Genomic DNA, 15248 nt, shown 5'->3' with positions numbered 1-15248 from the left:
CTTTCTCTCTCGTCTATATTTCGGGTTCATTGGGCGACAGGCACTATGCTGGGGGGGGGGCAGGCCGTAGCCTCCGCATTGGTGTAGGGTGGGGGGGTAATTTACTGTTTTCCTTTTAGTTCTATGGGCCTCTTTCTGCCATGTCTCTGCGCTATACTTGTTTCGATTCGGGGTCCGGGTGTGGGGTGGATTGAGTGGGGGCGGCCTTGAAGGGGTGCGTATTTACTCATGTGATTATCCTGTTATCTAACTGCATCGCCTCACTGTATGAGATTTTCTATGGCTGTTTTAATGATACTGCTGCTCTCCCGTGTAGTGAAGCCATCTTGCGGACTCGAATCTCCTTGGTTCTATCCTCTACTGATTTTTTTTTTTTCTCGATAAAATTATTTTGAAAACCTTAAAATTAACCTTCACTTCTCCTTTCCCTGGTGTCAAGGATTCCTCCAGTGTATAAATCCTGAATCGGTGCTAATCTTGACCATTGATGCACAGGGGATGTAATGTTTGTCTCAGTGCTTAACCGTATTGTGGCCGGCCTGATGGTTGTAGGCCCGTATTTGTTCTTTTACTATGCACAAATAAAGGTTTTAAAAAAAAAAAAAAAAAAAAAAAAAATTATTGTTATTCCATTCAATATAGAACATCTGACAGTATAAACCTCAGACAGGGGGCTAGGTGGGTGAGGTGGGATTTGATTTGGTAGAGTTTGGGTCATATATAATAATGTGAATTGGAAGGAATAGTTTGAATGTAATTCAAAGCAACTGAGCGTGTCGATACATTGCGTCAATAACGTCGGGCCCGATTCACAGAACTAACTTAAGACAAAATCCTAAACTTACTACCATTTTGGTATTCACAGAAGGCACTTACTCATTTTCGTATTCACAGAAGGCACTTACTCATTTCGGTATTCACAGAAGTTAGGAGTCCTAACTTTAGTACTCCTAAATGCCTTCTGTGAATTCTAAAAGTCTTAAAATTAGGAATTTTCTCAGTTTAGTAGTAGTATAGTTAGGAATCCTAACTTTAGGACTCCTAAATGCCTTTTGTGAATACCGAAAGTCTTAAAATTAGGATTTTTCTCAATTTAGTAGTAGTAAAGTTAGGACTCCTAACTTTAGGACTCCTAAATGCCTTCTGTGAATACCGAAAGCCTTAAAATTAGGATTTTTCTCAGTTTAGTAGTAGTATAGCTAGGACTCCTAACTTTAGGACTCCTAAATGCCTTCTGTGAATACTGAAAGTCTTAAAATTAAGATTTTTCTCAATTTAGTAGTATTAAAGTTAGGACTCCTAACTTTAGGACTCCTAAATGCCTTCTGTGAATACCGAAAGCCTTAAAATTAGGATTTTTCTCAGTTTAGTAGTAGTAAAGTTAGGAGTCCTAACTTTAGGACTCCGAAACTGAGAAAAATCCTAATTTTAAGACTTTCGGTATTCACAGAAGGCATTTAGGAGTCCTAAAGTTAGGACTCCTAACTTCTGTGAATACCGAAGTGAGTAAGTGTCTTCTGTGAATACGAAAATGAGTAAGTGCCTTCCGTGAATACGAAAATGGTAGTAAGTGTAGGATTTTGTCTTAAGTTAGTTCTGTGAATCGGGCCTGTTGATCCAGGGTTTCCCAGTCTGACAACGGGAAATTATTCAAGCATGTGGATCTATGAAAGATACCAATTCTGTAGATCTGGAGTTACAGTTAAGTAGCTTAATTACTGCTAGGCAAAGATTTAACTATGGCAACTACTAAACCATACTGGGGTAAAATTATGCATAGGTAAGTCCCCTTAAATGTGCAAATTCACATTTTCTGAATTACAAAAGTTAATTTGCACTAGTAAGTGAAGTCTTTTGCACATGTAAATTCAGAATACACATGTAAATGGTTTATGGATCTAGCTCAGACACTTCACATCTAAGTAACAAGAGCACAGACCCTTGGGCAATTCCCTGCTTCATAAGTTGAAGAAAATAAAAAAGTGATGTTTAGACTGCTTGAATGAAACTCAACCATTGTTTGGGCTGCAATCCAGTCCATCATCTTTTTATCCATTGTGCCACCTCATATAAGAACAGTACAGCCCAAACTGCCATCTCAGGTCCACTCTGAATAGAAACACAAGCAATCTCCGACTGCTTTCGGCTTATTTGTGCTTCATCAGTAGGGTGCAGTTTGACTCCTATTCCACAGTGAGCAACAAATCCACGTGTTGGCATGCCCATCACACTTAGAGTGTTGCACAGAGGAAAACAAAAATGTGATGGGTGGATTGCTTGAATTATGGTCTGCCATCTCAGTTCATACACAGTTCGAGAATATATTTTCAGACTCTTTCAACAATTGTTTCTCTCCCGAAAGTGTTCATCAAAGTAAAACTACACAGAATGAAGATGATCCTCATTATTTTGAATTTGCCATTGTAGTAGTTGTTTCTACATTTCCTCGCTTTGTCAAAAGGACCATGTGGTAGCCATATGTACACTCTAAATTTCCTATTCAAGGTGTCAGGCAAGTTCCTACACTATTCTCTTCCACCGCTGTACTTGACTGTCTAGCTCCTCAATACAATAGGGTTCTCTAAATCTTTGAATACATTAACAGCTTTAAAAGAAGTGATATGTCCTTCCATGAGTACACTGTGTGCCTTTAAATGGAAGAAGATCCATACTGTGTATCAGAAAAAGAATATGGGTCCTCAAAATGTCAAGAGAGACAGTGTTACTCTCTTGCGGGCGCACGTAACTCCAGCACTGTTCCACTGTTCCAACCCAGCCAATCTGCAACATGGTGCATCAAGCCTTACGCCTGCTTCAAGCAGGCGTAAGGTTTTGATGCAGCGGCATCGGAAAATTGACTGAGTGAAATCCTGTAGATTTCACTCAGGCAGTTTTCCGATGCTTTCCTGCGCCGGAAAGCCCACCCTGCGCCGAAACGCCCACATGAAACCTGACGCAGGTTTCATGTGGCGCAGGGCTTTACAACGTGACGCATCTCCCCAGATGCATCACGTTGTAATTCTGTTGCAGCATGGTGCTAGCTTTATGCCGCCACTGCGTCACAGAAGTGACGCAACGGCAGCGCAAAAGAGGTGCAAGGGGCTTGTAAATCTGCCCCTTTATTCGTAACCCCGCATTATCTATGTCCTGGAGGACCTTAAGAGAATATTTTCTCCTGTCAGGAAATGTTTTCTCTCCTGGGAGTTAAATGTAGAAAATCTGAAAACCGATGAGCCTCTAGTCACACTTATGCATTAGTCAGGTTTTCTGCACAATGCAAGGAAGATGGCTTTTTTGTGACTATTATATCATCTTGAAGGGTGAATGAGATCAAAAATATGTGTTCATGAGTCATTGCTTCGTAACAATATGGTATGGTTATTCTCAGTTATCTTAGATCTTAAATTTCACCAAACCCAGTAGTAGAGGTTTTAGAATGCATTTTATTATAATGAAAGCCAATTAATAGGAAAAAGCGGAATTAACCAAAATAATCCCACACTTATATTTTGGTGGTAAGATGTCTTGCTGGTATTGGTGTGCAGAGACCCATGCAGCTTTAAGTCCAGCTTTTTTCTGCAATGCACCGTCAGGAAGGGCAGACGGGTGACGCCACTCCATGGGCTCAAGTTAACGTCAAGTTTCACCCACATATATGTAGTTTAGATTTATATATACAAAACACTGATAATTGTCCATTTGAGACCCTTCGTGCTCGAAAACCATCTAGGTCCTTTTTTGCACAACACATGCCCATGTAAGGACTTTTCCATGTTGCATCCTGGCTGCAGTTTTTCCTTCACAGGGGCTGGTTCTCAAGACTGTCTTTAGGCAAAATAACACATATTCAGGCACCTGACAGACAGATTCTGCGAAGCTCCACTGTTGACAACATGAACACTTGCTTATGACCAGTATCGACCTCTACTGCTTCAAGAGTACATCCTATCTAAAGAATGTTGGCTTTCCTTACTGCCTCTCAGCCTTGTTTCTTGCTTTACTGCAGAATTATGGCTTAGCTTTTTACTAATACAGTTAATCCTTCACCACCATGCTCTAACAGAGTTCTTACTCATGTACTGGGAAATAACCTAATCCTGCACTATTCTTAGCTATCCCCACTTACTCATAATAGTCCTGAATCTAATTGCTACTATAAGTGTGATGAATACAGGCCCCAGCTAGGCCCGCAGGACACAAGGGTTCGCTCTCCTGTAATGGAATCTATAAGGAAGTTGGCACGGAAACTGCAAAGTACAAAGACAGCATTTATTAACCCTTAAGGGTGGTCCTACAATCCACACAACACTCTTCAGTATTGCATAGAGTAGCACAAAGAACTTGCGTACACAGTCCCCTTTTATACACAACAGAGGGGCTCATGAATGGGTGGATACAACATGAGGCTGAAGAACATTACCATTTATGGTCATTTTCGATACTGAATCAATATGTGGGCGGAGCTAACACACTCCTTGAGCCCGCGAAAACATGGTCAAGCAAGGCTAACTGATAACAGATGTGGTCAAGTCTGGGCATATGCCAGATGGACAAAGGAGCTATTTATAGACTGTTACTAAGCAGATTACAAGAGCAACTAACACAGAGGTTGGACTCTTCTCGTGGGGAACACGTGGAAGCATGACAATACAAAATGGAGTCCGAACTTCGGTCAACATAACAGAGAAAACATGATCTAAAAGAGGGGAATTAATGTCTTTAGTAAATGCTTAATCACATCGTTGTTTCAATTTACAACAGACGACCCTTTCAGCATTTACTGAAGACATCCGGCTTGTTAGAATAATCATCATATATATCAATTATCATCATCTCTTCTACTTCCTTAGCTAAACGTTTCTGATAAGTGACATTGGCAATAGCTTTCTTATCGGGGATACAAAATGATACACATGATGAGCAGAGTAAAGGACCACACTGAATGCAGATACAGCATGAAAACAGAACCGCTACAATAATGCAGAGACCAGTTAGAACCTTCCATCCCCAGGCAGTAATTAACGCCCAAAACCATCCAGAAAAGGACCAAGTGCCGTTTTCTGTATGGATCTCAGCTGCAATTTTATGCAGTTTATTGATGGCATTATAAACTGATGGCGTATGATCAGGGATAAACACACAACAGCTACTTCCAATAATTTTACATGCTCCTCCTCTATCAGCTAGCATAACGTCTAATACCATACGATTCTGCAATGCAACAATTCTAGTAATCTGCAATTCCTCCGTAAGATTCCCAAGAGCAGCAGCAGTCTGATTTGTCACAGCTTCTACCACTCTTGTTAACCTTCGGATCTTCCTACTGTTCAGGGCAGCTCCAACAAAGAAAAACAGTCCTAAGTTAAAATCAATATACTGTTGCAGACTGGTATCAGTCTGATCTACATCATCAATTGATAAAGTACGTTTATACCTATTTACAGTCACATTATTCAATAATTTCAGATCCTTATGATAAGATGCGGGTGCTCGGAATACAGGAGGTAATAGAAATGATACATAGCATACCCCAGACCACCCAGCCGGCAGACGGTAGTAACCTTTATTTCCACACACAAAATACGTATTATGGGAGGCCAAGAAGGTACTATTGTTCAACCCATCAATATTCAAAACAGTAATGCAATCACTAACGCCAACAGGAATAAAACCCACACTCTGGACACACAGGTCCGCTTGAGCTTGTGCTACTTGGATCACAAATTTGTCTTTTCCCACAGTGTCTCTGGTGTTCGTAAAGATGTAGGGGATGGATTCATTGTCTGGTCGGTACTCTTCCCACTCCCAAATTGTCCCATTCGCTTGTGGATACCCATTTTTGTCTTGATGGCATTCTTTATTAAGTCTAAAAAGCAATCGTCCCACTGTCGGTTTCCGAGTAGCAAAAAGCAAAGTATACCATGCTCTACAAGAGCCATTATGAGAGAAAGGAAGTGGTATAAATGGCGTTCCTCCTTTCTTCTGATGAGCTGGCATCATCCCACATATCCAACAGTTCGTAGCATTCGTAGCAACGTGGGTATGATGCAGCATCTGGATGAAAGTGTTATTCAAGTAAGATTGTCGATGCTTCAACTCTTGATACGGTAATGTATAAAAGTAGTGCTCCTCAGGCACCGGAGTTGTCAACACAAGAATCTTCCGAGCGGGAGTTACATCCTCCACGAACCATGTGGTTATCCCAACAATGGCTACTGTCAACATGAACCCTAATGCACAAAGGATTTTCTTTTTCTCCATGTCAAGGTAAAAATGAATCCCAATATCTTCCTGAAACTAAAAGTCTGTCAGAACTCTTCCCCTTGGGCAGCGGTTGATTTCTTCACCAGCGGGCCAAGACGGGTGTCGCTACACTAATGCAGGGCTGATCCCCCCCCCTTGCCTCATCGGCTCTCCGTTTCACTAACCCAAGGGCCGTTCTGACAGTATGTCCCGGTACTGGAAAACTCACTTCCTTGGTCGAAGATGATATCGCCTTCCTCCAGGAGTCGCGTGGTCCGGAAAGAGCTCCCCGGTGGCGTTTGGCTCCGCAGCACGGCCTGTCTCTGCAGCCAAAATTTCTCGTTGATCGGTCAGCACGGCAGGTTCCACCAATCCGGGCGGCACCTTCCTACAGTGCAGGGAGTGGATCCAATTCTTTCTGTTGGAGACTCGCACAGCCGTCCTCGTTGCGAGGAGGACCTGCTCAGGGCCCACCCATCTCGGTTCCAAGCTGTTCGTCCTGTCGAAAACTTTCACCATTACGTGGTCCCCAGGCCGGAGACCATGTCCTTCACCGGTAGACCGATCAGGGAGCGCCTTTCGGACCTGTTGATGGATAGAAACCAAGTTATCCGTTAACTGTGCCAGATAATCGTTCATCATTACACAAGGTACATCATACACAGCCTTAGGTCTTGGTGGACCCCAAATATTCATTGGGCGTCCAAAAACAATTTCATAAGGTGTAAGGCCAGTTCGAGAGTGTGGTACCGATCTAATTGACAATAACGCCAGTGGCAGAGCGTCTGGCCAAGTCAAAGACGTCGAAGCTTGAATTTTAGCGATCTTAAGCTTCAGTGTACCATTATACTTCTCGACTAGGCCTGCAGACTGAGGGTGAAACACGGCGTGGAACTTCTGAGTGATGCCTAGGCCCTTCAAGACATACTTTATAACATCCGCTACAAAGTGAGGGCCGTTATCACTCCACAGAAGTCTACAGACGCCATATCGAGGGAAGAACTCTTTCAGCAGCAACTTCGCAGTAGTCATTGCAGTATTGTCTTTCGTGGGGTACGCTTCAACCCATTTGCTGAAAGCGCAGACCACTACTAGAACATACTTCAGATTATTACAGCGCTCAAGCTGGATGTAATCCATCTGCAAAACCTCGAAGGGCGCAGTAGGTGTCACAAACCCTCCTGCTGGAGTTCGAGTACCCTTTCCTGGGTTATACCTCAGGCAGATCATACAGGTCTGCACCACCCTCTTCGCTGTGCTAGCAAGCTCTGGATGCTCCCAGACTTGGGTAAGCAATTTCACAATTGCGGAAGCTCCAACATGTGCTAGCCCATGTGCCATCTGAACCATAGGCTGTACAAAAGCCGTAGGTAATTTCCATCTATCCATCTGCTTATTTCTCCAGCAGCCCTCGTCATCCAGTTCTCCCTCACTAGCCCATTGTTCCCGCTCTTTGTCAGAAGCGGTCCTTTGCATTTCTCGCACTTCCTCCTTCGCATCATGCCATCTTTCCACCTGTGACTTTACTACATACACGGCAGTAGCACCGGGCTGCATCGCAGTTTCCCGTGCTACTCGATCTGCCAACGCATTCCCTTCTCCAACTTTGTCAACTACTTTCCTATGGGCGCTACACTTAACGATGGCAATTTTCTTTGGGTATGTCAATGCGGTTAAAAGATTGTGAACTAACTCTCCATGCATTATCTGTACTCCATGTGACGTTAAAAACCCTCTCTCCTTCCAGAGTAGGCCGAAGTCATGCGCTACTCCGAAGGCATAGCGGCTATCTGTATAAACATTCACACATAGTCCTGTACTGAGCTCACATGCTCGTGTTAATGCTATCAGTTCCGCTGCTTGAGCTGATTTCTGTGGTATGCGTGCTGTCTCCACTATCGTTTGCAATGTGGTAATCGCATACGCTGCTGAAGTCGTACCATCTGGTAGCTTCAGGCATGATCCATCCACCCACAGTTCTCCATCTACATCTGGAAAGGGCGTATCCTGGAGATCAATACGACCCTTTGTTTGTTCCTCAGTCACGAGAATACAATCATGCGCTTTCCGCGCCTCAGGCTGGGTCTCGGGGTATGGCAACAATGTTGCCGGGTTTAACGTTACACACCTTTTTAACGTAATATGAGGAGCCAAAAGCGTCAACTCATATCCCGTTAAACGGGCACTGGTCAAATGCTGCGTCTTTGTTTGATTGAGCAGGGCATCAACAGCATGGGGGACTAATACCAACAGCTTATGGGATAACACAATTCCCTCACTTTGGCGTATTGACACAGCTGTCGCCGCAACCGAGCGAAAACACCCTGGTAATGCTCGGGCGACAGGATCAAGTACAGCCGAAAAATATGCACAAGGGCGCTGCTTATCGCCGTGCATCTGCACTAAAACTGACAATGCACATCCATCTTTCTCATGCACATACAACGAAAAGGGTTTTGCATAATCAGGGGTCCCTAACACTGGTGCTGAACAAAGGGCCTGCTGTAGTTGCTGAAAAGCAGTATCACACTCATCTGACCAAGGGATTGGGGTAGGCGTGTCCTTTGTCAAAAGGGCTAACAATGGCTTAGCTATGTGCGAAAACCCCAATATCCACTGTCTACAAAAAGAAACAAGACCCAGAAATGCACGCACATCCTTCTGTGTGGACGGTCTCGGTGTATCCAGAATTACTTGGATACGATCCGGTGTGAGTGCACGTCCCTCCTTAGACAAAAGGTGACCCAAATAAGTCACCTTTGGTCTACAGAATTGCAATTTCTTCCTAGATACCTTATGATTGTGGGACGCTAAAAAGGAAAGTAAGGATAACGTACTTTTTTCACACAACTCCAGGGTGTCAGCCGCCAGCAAGATGTCATCGACATATTGAATGAGGGCGACCCCCTCGAGCAGAGCAAAAGAATCCAATTGTCGTTTCAAAGCCTGGCTGTAAATGCTAGGGCTTTCTGTATAGCCCTGGGGAATCCTACAGAAACGATAAGATCTATTATTCAATGTAAACCCAAAAAGATATCGGCTATCAGGGTGAATGGGAATGGAAAAGAAAGCATTCTTCAAATCAATCACTGAGAACATGGTCGCCGTAGGCGGGACCAAGGTAAGCAACGTCGTGATATCGGAAACCACTGGGTACTGAGGTATCACGATCTTGTTCACTTCTCTCAAATCAATTATAAACCGATAAACTCTGGCATCCGTATCCTTTTTCAGTATGGGAAGGATCGGACTGTTACAAATGTTGTAGGGGACTTCCTCCACTACCCCTACCGCCATCAAATCCTGCACTATCTGTATGAGAGCCTCCTCGCCCTCCTGGGAAATACGGTACTGTGGGAGGCGTGGTAACACCGCCCCCTCCTTGACGCTAATGTGGACCGGTGGAATCACCATTTGTCCCACATCAGTATCCGAAGTTGCCCACAAAGCACGAGGGAGGGTAGCTAACAGCGCATCCTCAGACATCGTACACATCCGTTCTGATCGGGGGTAATTGTCATTCAATATTACCCGTACACCAGCAGGGGAGCAACGGATCGTAGCCCTAAAATGCTTTAACATATCAAGGCCCATAATGTTGTCCGGTGTGTACGGGGCAAGCAGAAACGGACAGGGTGCAGAAAAAGAGTCAACTTTAAACATGAGGGGCTGCGAAAGAGGGCTTCGGAAGAGTGTTCCGTCAAACCCTACCGATGTGACCATTAAGCCGGATGGGGGAGCCCCCGGAACCAATTGCTTAGACAGTACACTACGTGTCGCTCCTGTATCCACTAGGAACTGATCAGTAAAGCCCAAAACCTCAGCCGATACATAAGGGCCCTTCTGATCGACCGGTACCTCAACTGATTCTATCCCCCATCCAACGCATTCCTATGCATGCTGAGAGTCATGGTACCCCGACCGGTCAATCCCCGACGCTTGGTACTGATGCTGGCGATCAAAAACGTTTGATCTATCGCGGTGCTGTCCAGCAGAGTCAAAACGAGCCTGTTCGTTAGAATTCCCTCGAAAGTTCGAGAAACCCCCTCTACCTCGCGGGCCACCATAGGTATGCCCCTGACGCGATGCATGCAACACCGGGCAGTCCCTAGCCCAATGACCCGATTGCTTACAATACGCACATTGGTTCCTATTTAAATCAGATCGGCCCGAGGGAGGACCATAAGATCCTCCCCTACCTCTATTACTACCCCGCCGGGGCGGGCCATAGACTTGTGCCAACATCACCTTTGTTTTCAAATCTTTCGATTTCTTTTCCTCCTGGCCCTTTGCTTCTTGCTCCTGACGCTCATAATACTGGGCGATAGTCAGGAGGGCCGTCGGTGTAGCGGAGGACCAAGAACTTTCACTCGCTTTTAAACGGGCCGCAACTGCCGGCAGCAGATTAGCCACATATTTATCCGCAAAAAGGTGGCGGCCCGTATCGTCAGTAAGCGACTGGCCACTAAAATCATGAAACGTCTCCTCAAAGCGCGTAAAGAAGTCCGCAACTGACTCGTCAGCTTTCTGTTTACATGCAGCTAACATATTCCAATCAATCTTTTTGGGGGGAATAATTGTCTTCAGCTTAGCCACAATAGCAGCGGGGAGATCTAAAATACTCTGAGGCGGTTTCTGCGCGGGCTTCCGCTCCCTATCCTCATCCTCAAGGTCAGACCACCGAGCCTTAAAGGCAACTACATCATCTACCTTTCGGACAGATCGCCACATATCCGGTGGTAGAATAAGGCCAAAGAACAAATCGATATCTGCTAAAGTCATAACGCAAGAATTCAAGGCCCCCTCGACTTCTTCGTAGAAGGCCGCTGGATTCTTGCGGGGGTCAGGCAGCGCATTCTTTAATGCCATCACATCAGCTCTATGCCACGGAGTATAAACCCAATTATACACAAAATATCCCTTAGCATCGGCGGAGGTAATGTCCGAGCTAGTCCCCGCTCCTTTAGGAGGAACATACAAAGGCGCCGCCTCGCGCATTGGCTTAGCATGCACTAGATCGCTCTTATCTGATTGAGACGTGGATGAGTGGCCTTCTGCGGTACACGAATCCGACTGCGTCTCCTCCCCTGCTCGTTGGCGCGCTTTTTCTCTATGGGCCAGCACCGCGTCCCGCAAGGCGAATAGCCGCCGAGCCGTATCAGGAGCCTTAGAGGGAGAAAAAACACCATCATGCAATGCTTTAGCATCCGATGTCACTTCTTCAGGCTCAAAGACACTAGAATATTTCCGAAAAGCAGCAATCACTTCCTCAGCGAAATGACTCAAAAAATACAATCTCTCTCTATCCTGCCACGACCCCCAAGTATGGAACAATTCGTCCACGGACACCTTACCCTTAAGTGCACGGAAGGAAATTTGCCGAAGCTCAGCCATATGCTCAGCCGATAACATGGACCGCGTATCTACCTTACCCGTACCCGGGAGAGAATCTTGCGGCCTCGGAGCAGATGCGCCAACATAAGGGGGCGGAGAGCGATCTAGTAAATAAAAATCATCATCAAGATTATTAAGGACAGGATAGAGTGGCTGCCGAACAGCATATTGACCCGAAACTTGCAGCCTACGCTCTTTCTCTTGTCTCTCTGTCTGCTCTCTGTCCTCCCGACGCTTCGCTTCCTGTGCTCGCACATGATCATTCTTCCGTTGTTCTTTATCAAACAGCGCTTTCTCACGCTTCTCTCGCTCACGCACCTCCTTCACCCACAACCGTACACACTCAAACATATCCTGACGAGCACGCCGCTTACACATACACTGTTCCACATACTCAATCTTACGTATATCAAACGATCCATACAAAGGCCATCGTAACTCAGGATCTTTTTTTGTATATTTCCTCCATACTGTGCTGTACATTATGGAAGAAAGACCATGCTTCACATACATATCCCTATTAGGAGTCCCCTCTGGGGGAGCTGGAGCAGATTCCTCGAGGTTCAACCGGTTCCCAAAACAGCAACACCACTTACGGAGTGCGCTGAAAGCAGGCATGCTCAGAAATAATGCAAAATATGCAGTATTATAGAAAAATGGCACTTAATCGTTGCGCCGTTCAAAGTTACACAGCTCCGGAGAAATCTCTCCACATTACCTGCCTATATGTGTTGCAACGCATATATTTTCACAAAGACAAATACAAAATATGACTAGTCATCACAAATCAAACTCAAATAGCCGGACCAGGCTTCAAAAACTCGGAGCAAGTACCGTACACCGGTTCTTACCAATCAAGAGTCCAGATTCCAACTGCCAAGCTCCACAATCGCCCAAACGGCTTTCACGGCAAGACCGACAGAAGAGGTCTCAGTCGAGGACCGGCGCCACCCAGACGGTCAGCTCGGAAGGGAAGGAAGAAAAACCTCGGGATGCCAGGGCTAAGACGCCGCGGGCAGTGATCACGTCCCCGGTCAAATTCCTCACCTTCGTCGCGACCAGTCCTTCGAGCATCCGAGTCGCCGATGAGCCCCACGTGACGGGCGCCAATTGATGAATACAGGCCCCAGCTAGGCCCGCAGGACACAAGGGTTCGCTCTCCTGTAATGGAATCTATAAGGAAGTTGGCACGGAAACTGCAAAGTACAAAGACAGCATTTATTAACCCTTAAGGGTGGTCCTACAATCCACACAACACTCTTCAGTATTGCATAGAGTAGCACAAAGAACTTGCGTACACAGTCCCCTTTTATACACAACAGAGGGGCTCATGAATGGGTGGATACAACATGAGGCTGAAGAACATTACCATTTATGGTCATTTTCGATACTGAATCAATATGTGGGCGGAGCTAACACACTCCTTGAGCCCGCGAAAACATGGTCAAGCAAGGCTAACTGATAACAGATGTGGTCAAGTCTGGGCATATGCCAGATGGACAAAGGAGCTATTTATAGACTGTTACTAAGCAGATTACAAGAGCAACTAACACAGAGGTTGGACTCTTCTCGTGGGGAACACGTGGAAGCATGACAATACAAAATGGAGTCCGAACTTCGGTCAACATAACAGAGAAAACATGATCTATAAGAGGGGAATTAATGTCTTTAGTAAATGCTTAATCACATCGTTGTTTCAATTTACAACAAGTGGACACAAACATCAATACAGTACATGTACATACTTTAACTAGGTTTTATCGCATTGAATTTGACTCTGGAGTGGGTCACCATTGTGGATCAGGCCTCTCTGCACAACCTGTGTACTTGCTAGGGGTTTTACTGTTTTTCTTCCTATTATCCTATTTTCCCAGATGTAGGGCCGGAGGAGGAATTTCCCATCATAGTTTAATGTTTAGGACTAGCAAAGAAGATCACATAATGGAGACAAGGAAACTTGCTTACTTGTCCTAGTTGATTAAATTACTTGATTTTATGAACAAAATCTTCCTCCTCGTTAAAGCAAATTTGATTCTGATTTAGACCATCATGTCAAAATGACTTCTAACTGACCCTGATTTCCATTCTGGTATATTGAAGTACATGGATTCCTAAAAGAAGCACTGTCAGAATTTAATTCTCCAGCACCATTTTCTGCTTTTCATTCTTATTGTGTAAGAACTAAAGGATGTATTTCAGCCAAATGTACTTTATAGGTTTGTATTTAAATAATACTTCTCTCTATTCCTTTAAAACAAGACTGAAATGTTGTCTCCCTTTGGAATTTCTTCATGAGATTATTATAAAAATTAGTATTTTATCTGGGATCCTGCTTATAGGTTGGAACATAGTAATGTACACAATTTTATAGAAGGTACCTATGAAGGATACCTAGAATTACAAATAATACTTTACTCTTCTTACCCTAGCAAAGCTAAGCTCCTTCCCAGTTTTATCTAAACCCAGTTGTTGCTGCCCGCCCGACCTCTTCCCATCCATCCCATACCATCCCACATGCACCCTCCTTTCTAAAGCCACCACCAATAACTATTGCTATTTGTCTTTCCCCAGATACCTTTAATGATTTACCCTGAAAGTGCCATTGCTGAGTACGGTGGCATCCCCTGGTGGATAATACTTGTTGCAGTTTTAGCTGGAATCCTGGTGCTGGCTTTGTTGGTACTCATCCTCTGGAAGGTAAGGAAGCTCAGATCTTATAGTGCCAAAGTAGACCACTAAATATTTCACTAGTAGCTCTGGTTGCTGCTTCCTTATTGGTTAAGGGGCAGCATGCCCTGCTGCGAGTAGGCAGAGTTACAGATGAGGATGACTACTGATAAAACAATTGTATGGGGAAAGGAGCCTTGCGTAGGTTCTTTGTCAAGATGAGATATCCGTCCACTACTGTTTCTAGGCCTGGTGAACACAGAATATCTTTCCATGAGTTTACATCAGAGCATTATGTATTATATGACTATGTTGACAATCTGTGGACAGAGATGTTTGGAGACCCTTGGACAAAGCGTGTCACACACAGTCTTTTATTCTCAGAGTGAGAGCAAAGAAAAATCTAGACACTAACTAAGTAAAGTCTCAGAGGTTTCTGTGGTGTAGCACTTGGAAAATGGCATGAGTTGATAGATCTGGCACAGCTTACGTGCTTTCCATAGCAAATTATCTGCTTATGGCCAGTCTGGAAGGAGGGGCCGTGGAGGGAAATAGCTTCAACTAGAAGTATATTGACATTCAAGGCATGTGTAATGTAGATACACATCTTTTGCATACTTCTGCCATCTAGTGTTGAATGTATGATGTTACTACGCATACATTTACAACATGGTACTTTACATCGCGTTTGTTACAACGCAAGTCGTTACAACGACTTGCGACTTGCGCTGGAGGGCGCTGGACTTAGGAATAGTATGATTTACTATTCCAACTCCAGTCTACATACAGTAGGGAAGGGGTTGGAATAGTATATCATACTATTCGTTCGGTTAGAGCGCCATCCAGCGCATGTCGTTGTAACAACTTGCATTGTAATGCCCGCGATGTAAAGGCACTGTGATGCAATGCCCGCGTTGTGAAGGATGTTTCCCCTAGTGTTCAGT

General features: G+C 44.7%; 1 protein-coding gene across 4 annotated transcripts in view; it reads left to right on the top strand.

Moving 5' to 3' along the window:
* ITGA7 (integrin subunit alpha 7) overlaps window positions 1-15248 on the top strand; it is a 271460-nt gene that overhangs the window by 237384 nt on the left and 18828 nt on the right. For all 4 annotated transcript variants that reach the window (XM_085600990.1, XM_085600988.1, XM_085600987.1 and 1 more), the window contains exon 24: window positions 14209-14334. In XM_085600990.1, coding sequence (XP_085457116.1) covers window positions 14209-14334 — 126 coding nt within the window. The remainder of the gene's footprint in view (window positions 1-14208; window positions 14335-15248) is intronic.

Source organism: Triturus cristatus, chromosome 4_2 (assembly GCF_964204655.1).
Source record: "Triturus cristatus chromosome 4_2, aTriCri1.1, whole genome shotgun sequence".
Taxonomy (NCBI): domain Eukaryota; kingdom Metazoa; phylum Chordata; class Amphibia; order Caudata; family Salamandridae; genus Triturus; species Triturus cristatus.
The sequence above is the reverse complement of the archived record's forward strand: the minus strand, read 5'-3'. Positions and strand labels throughout refer to the sequence as shown.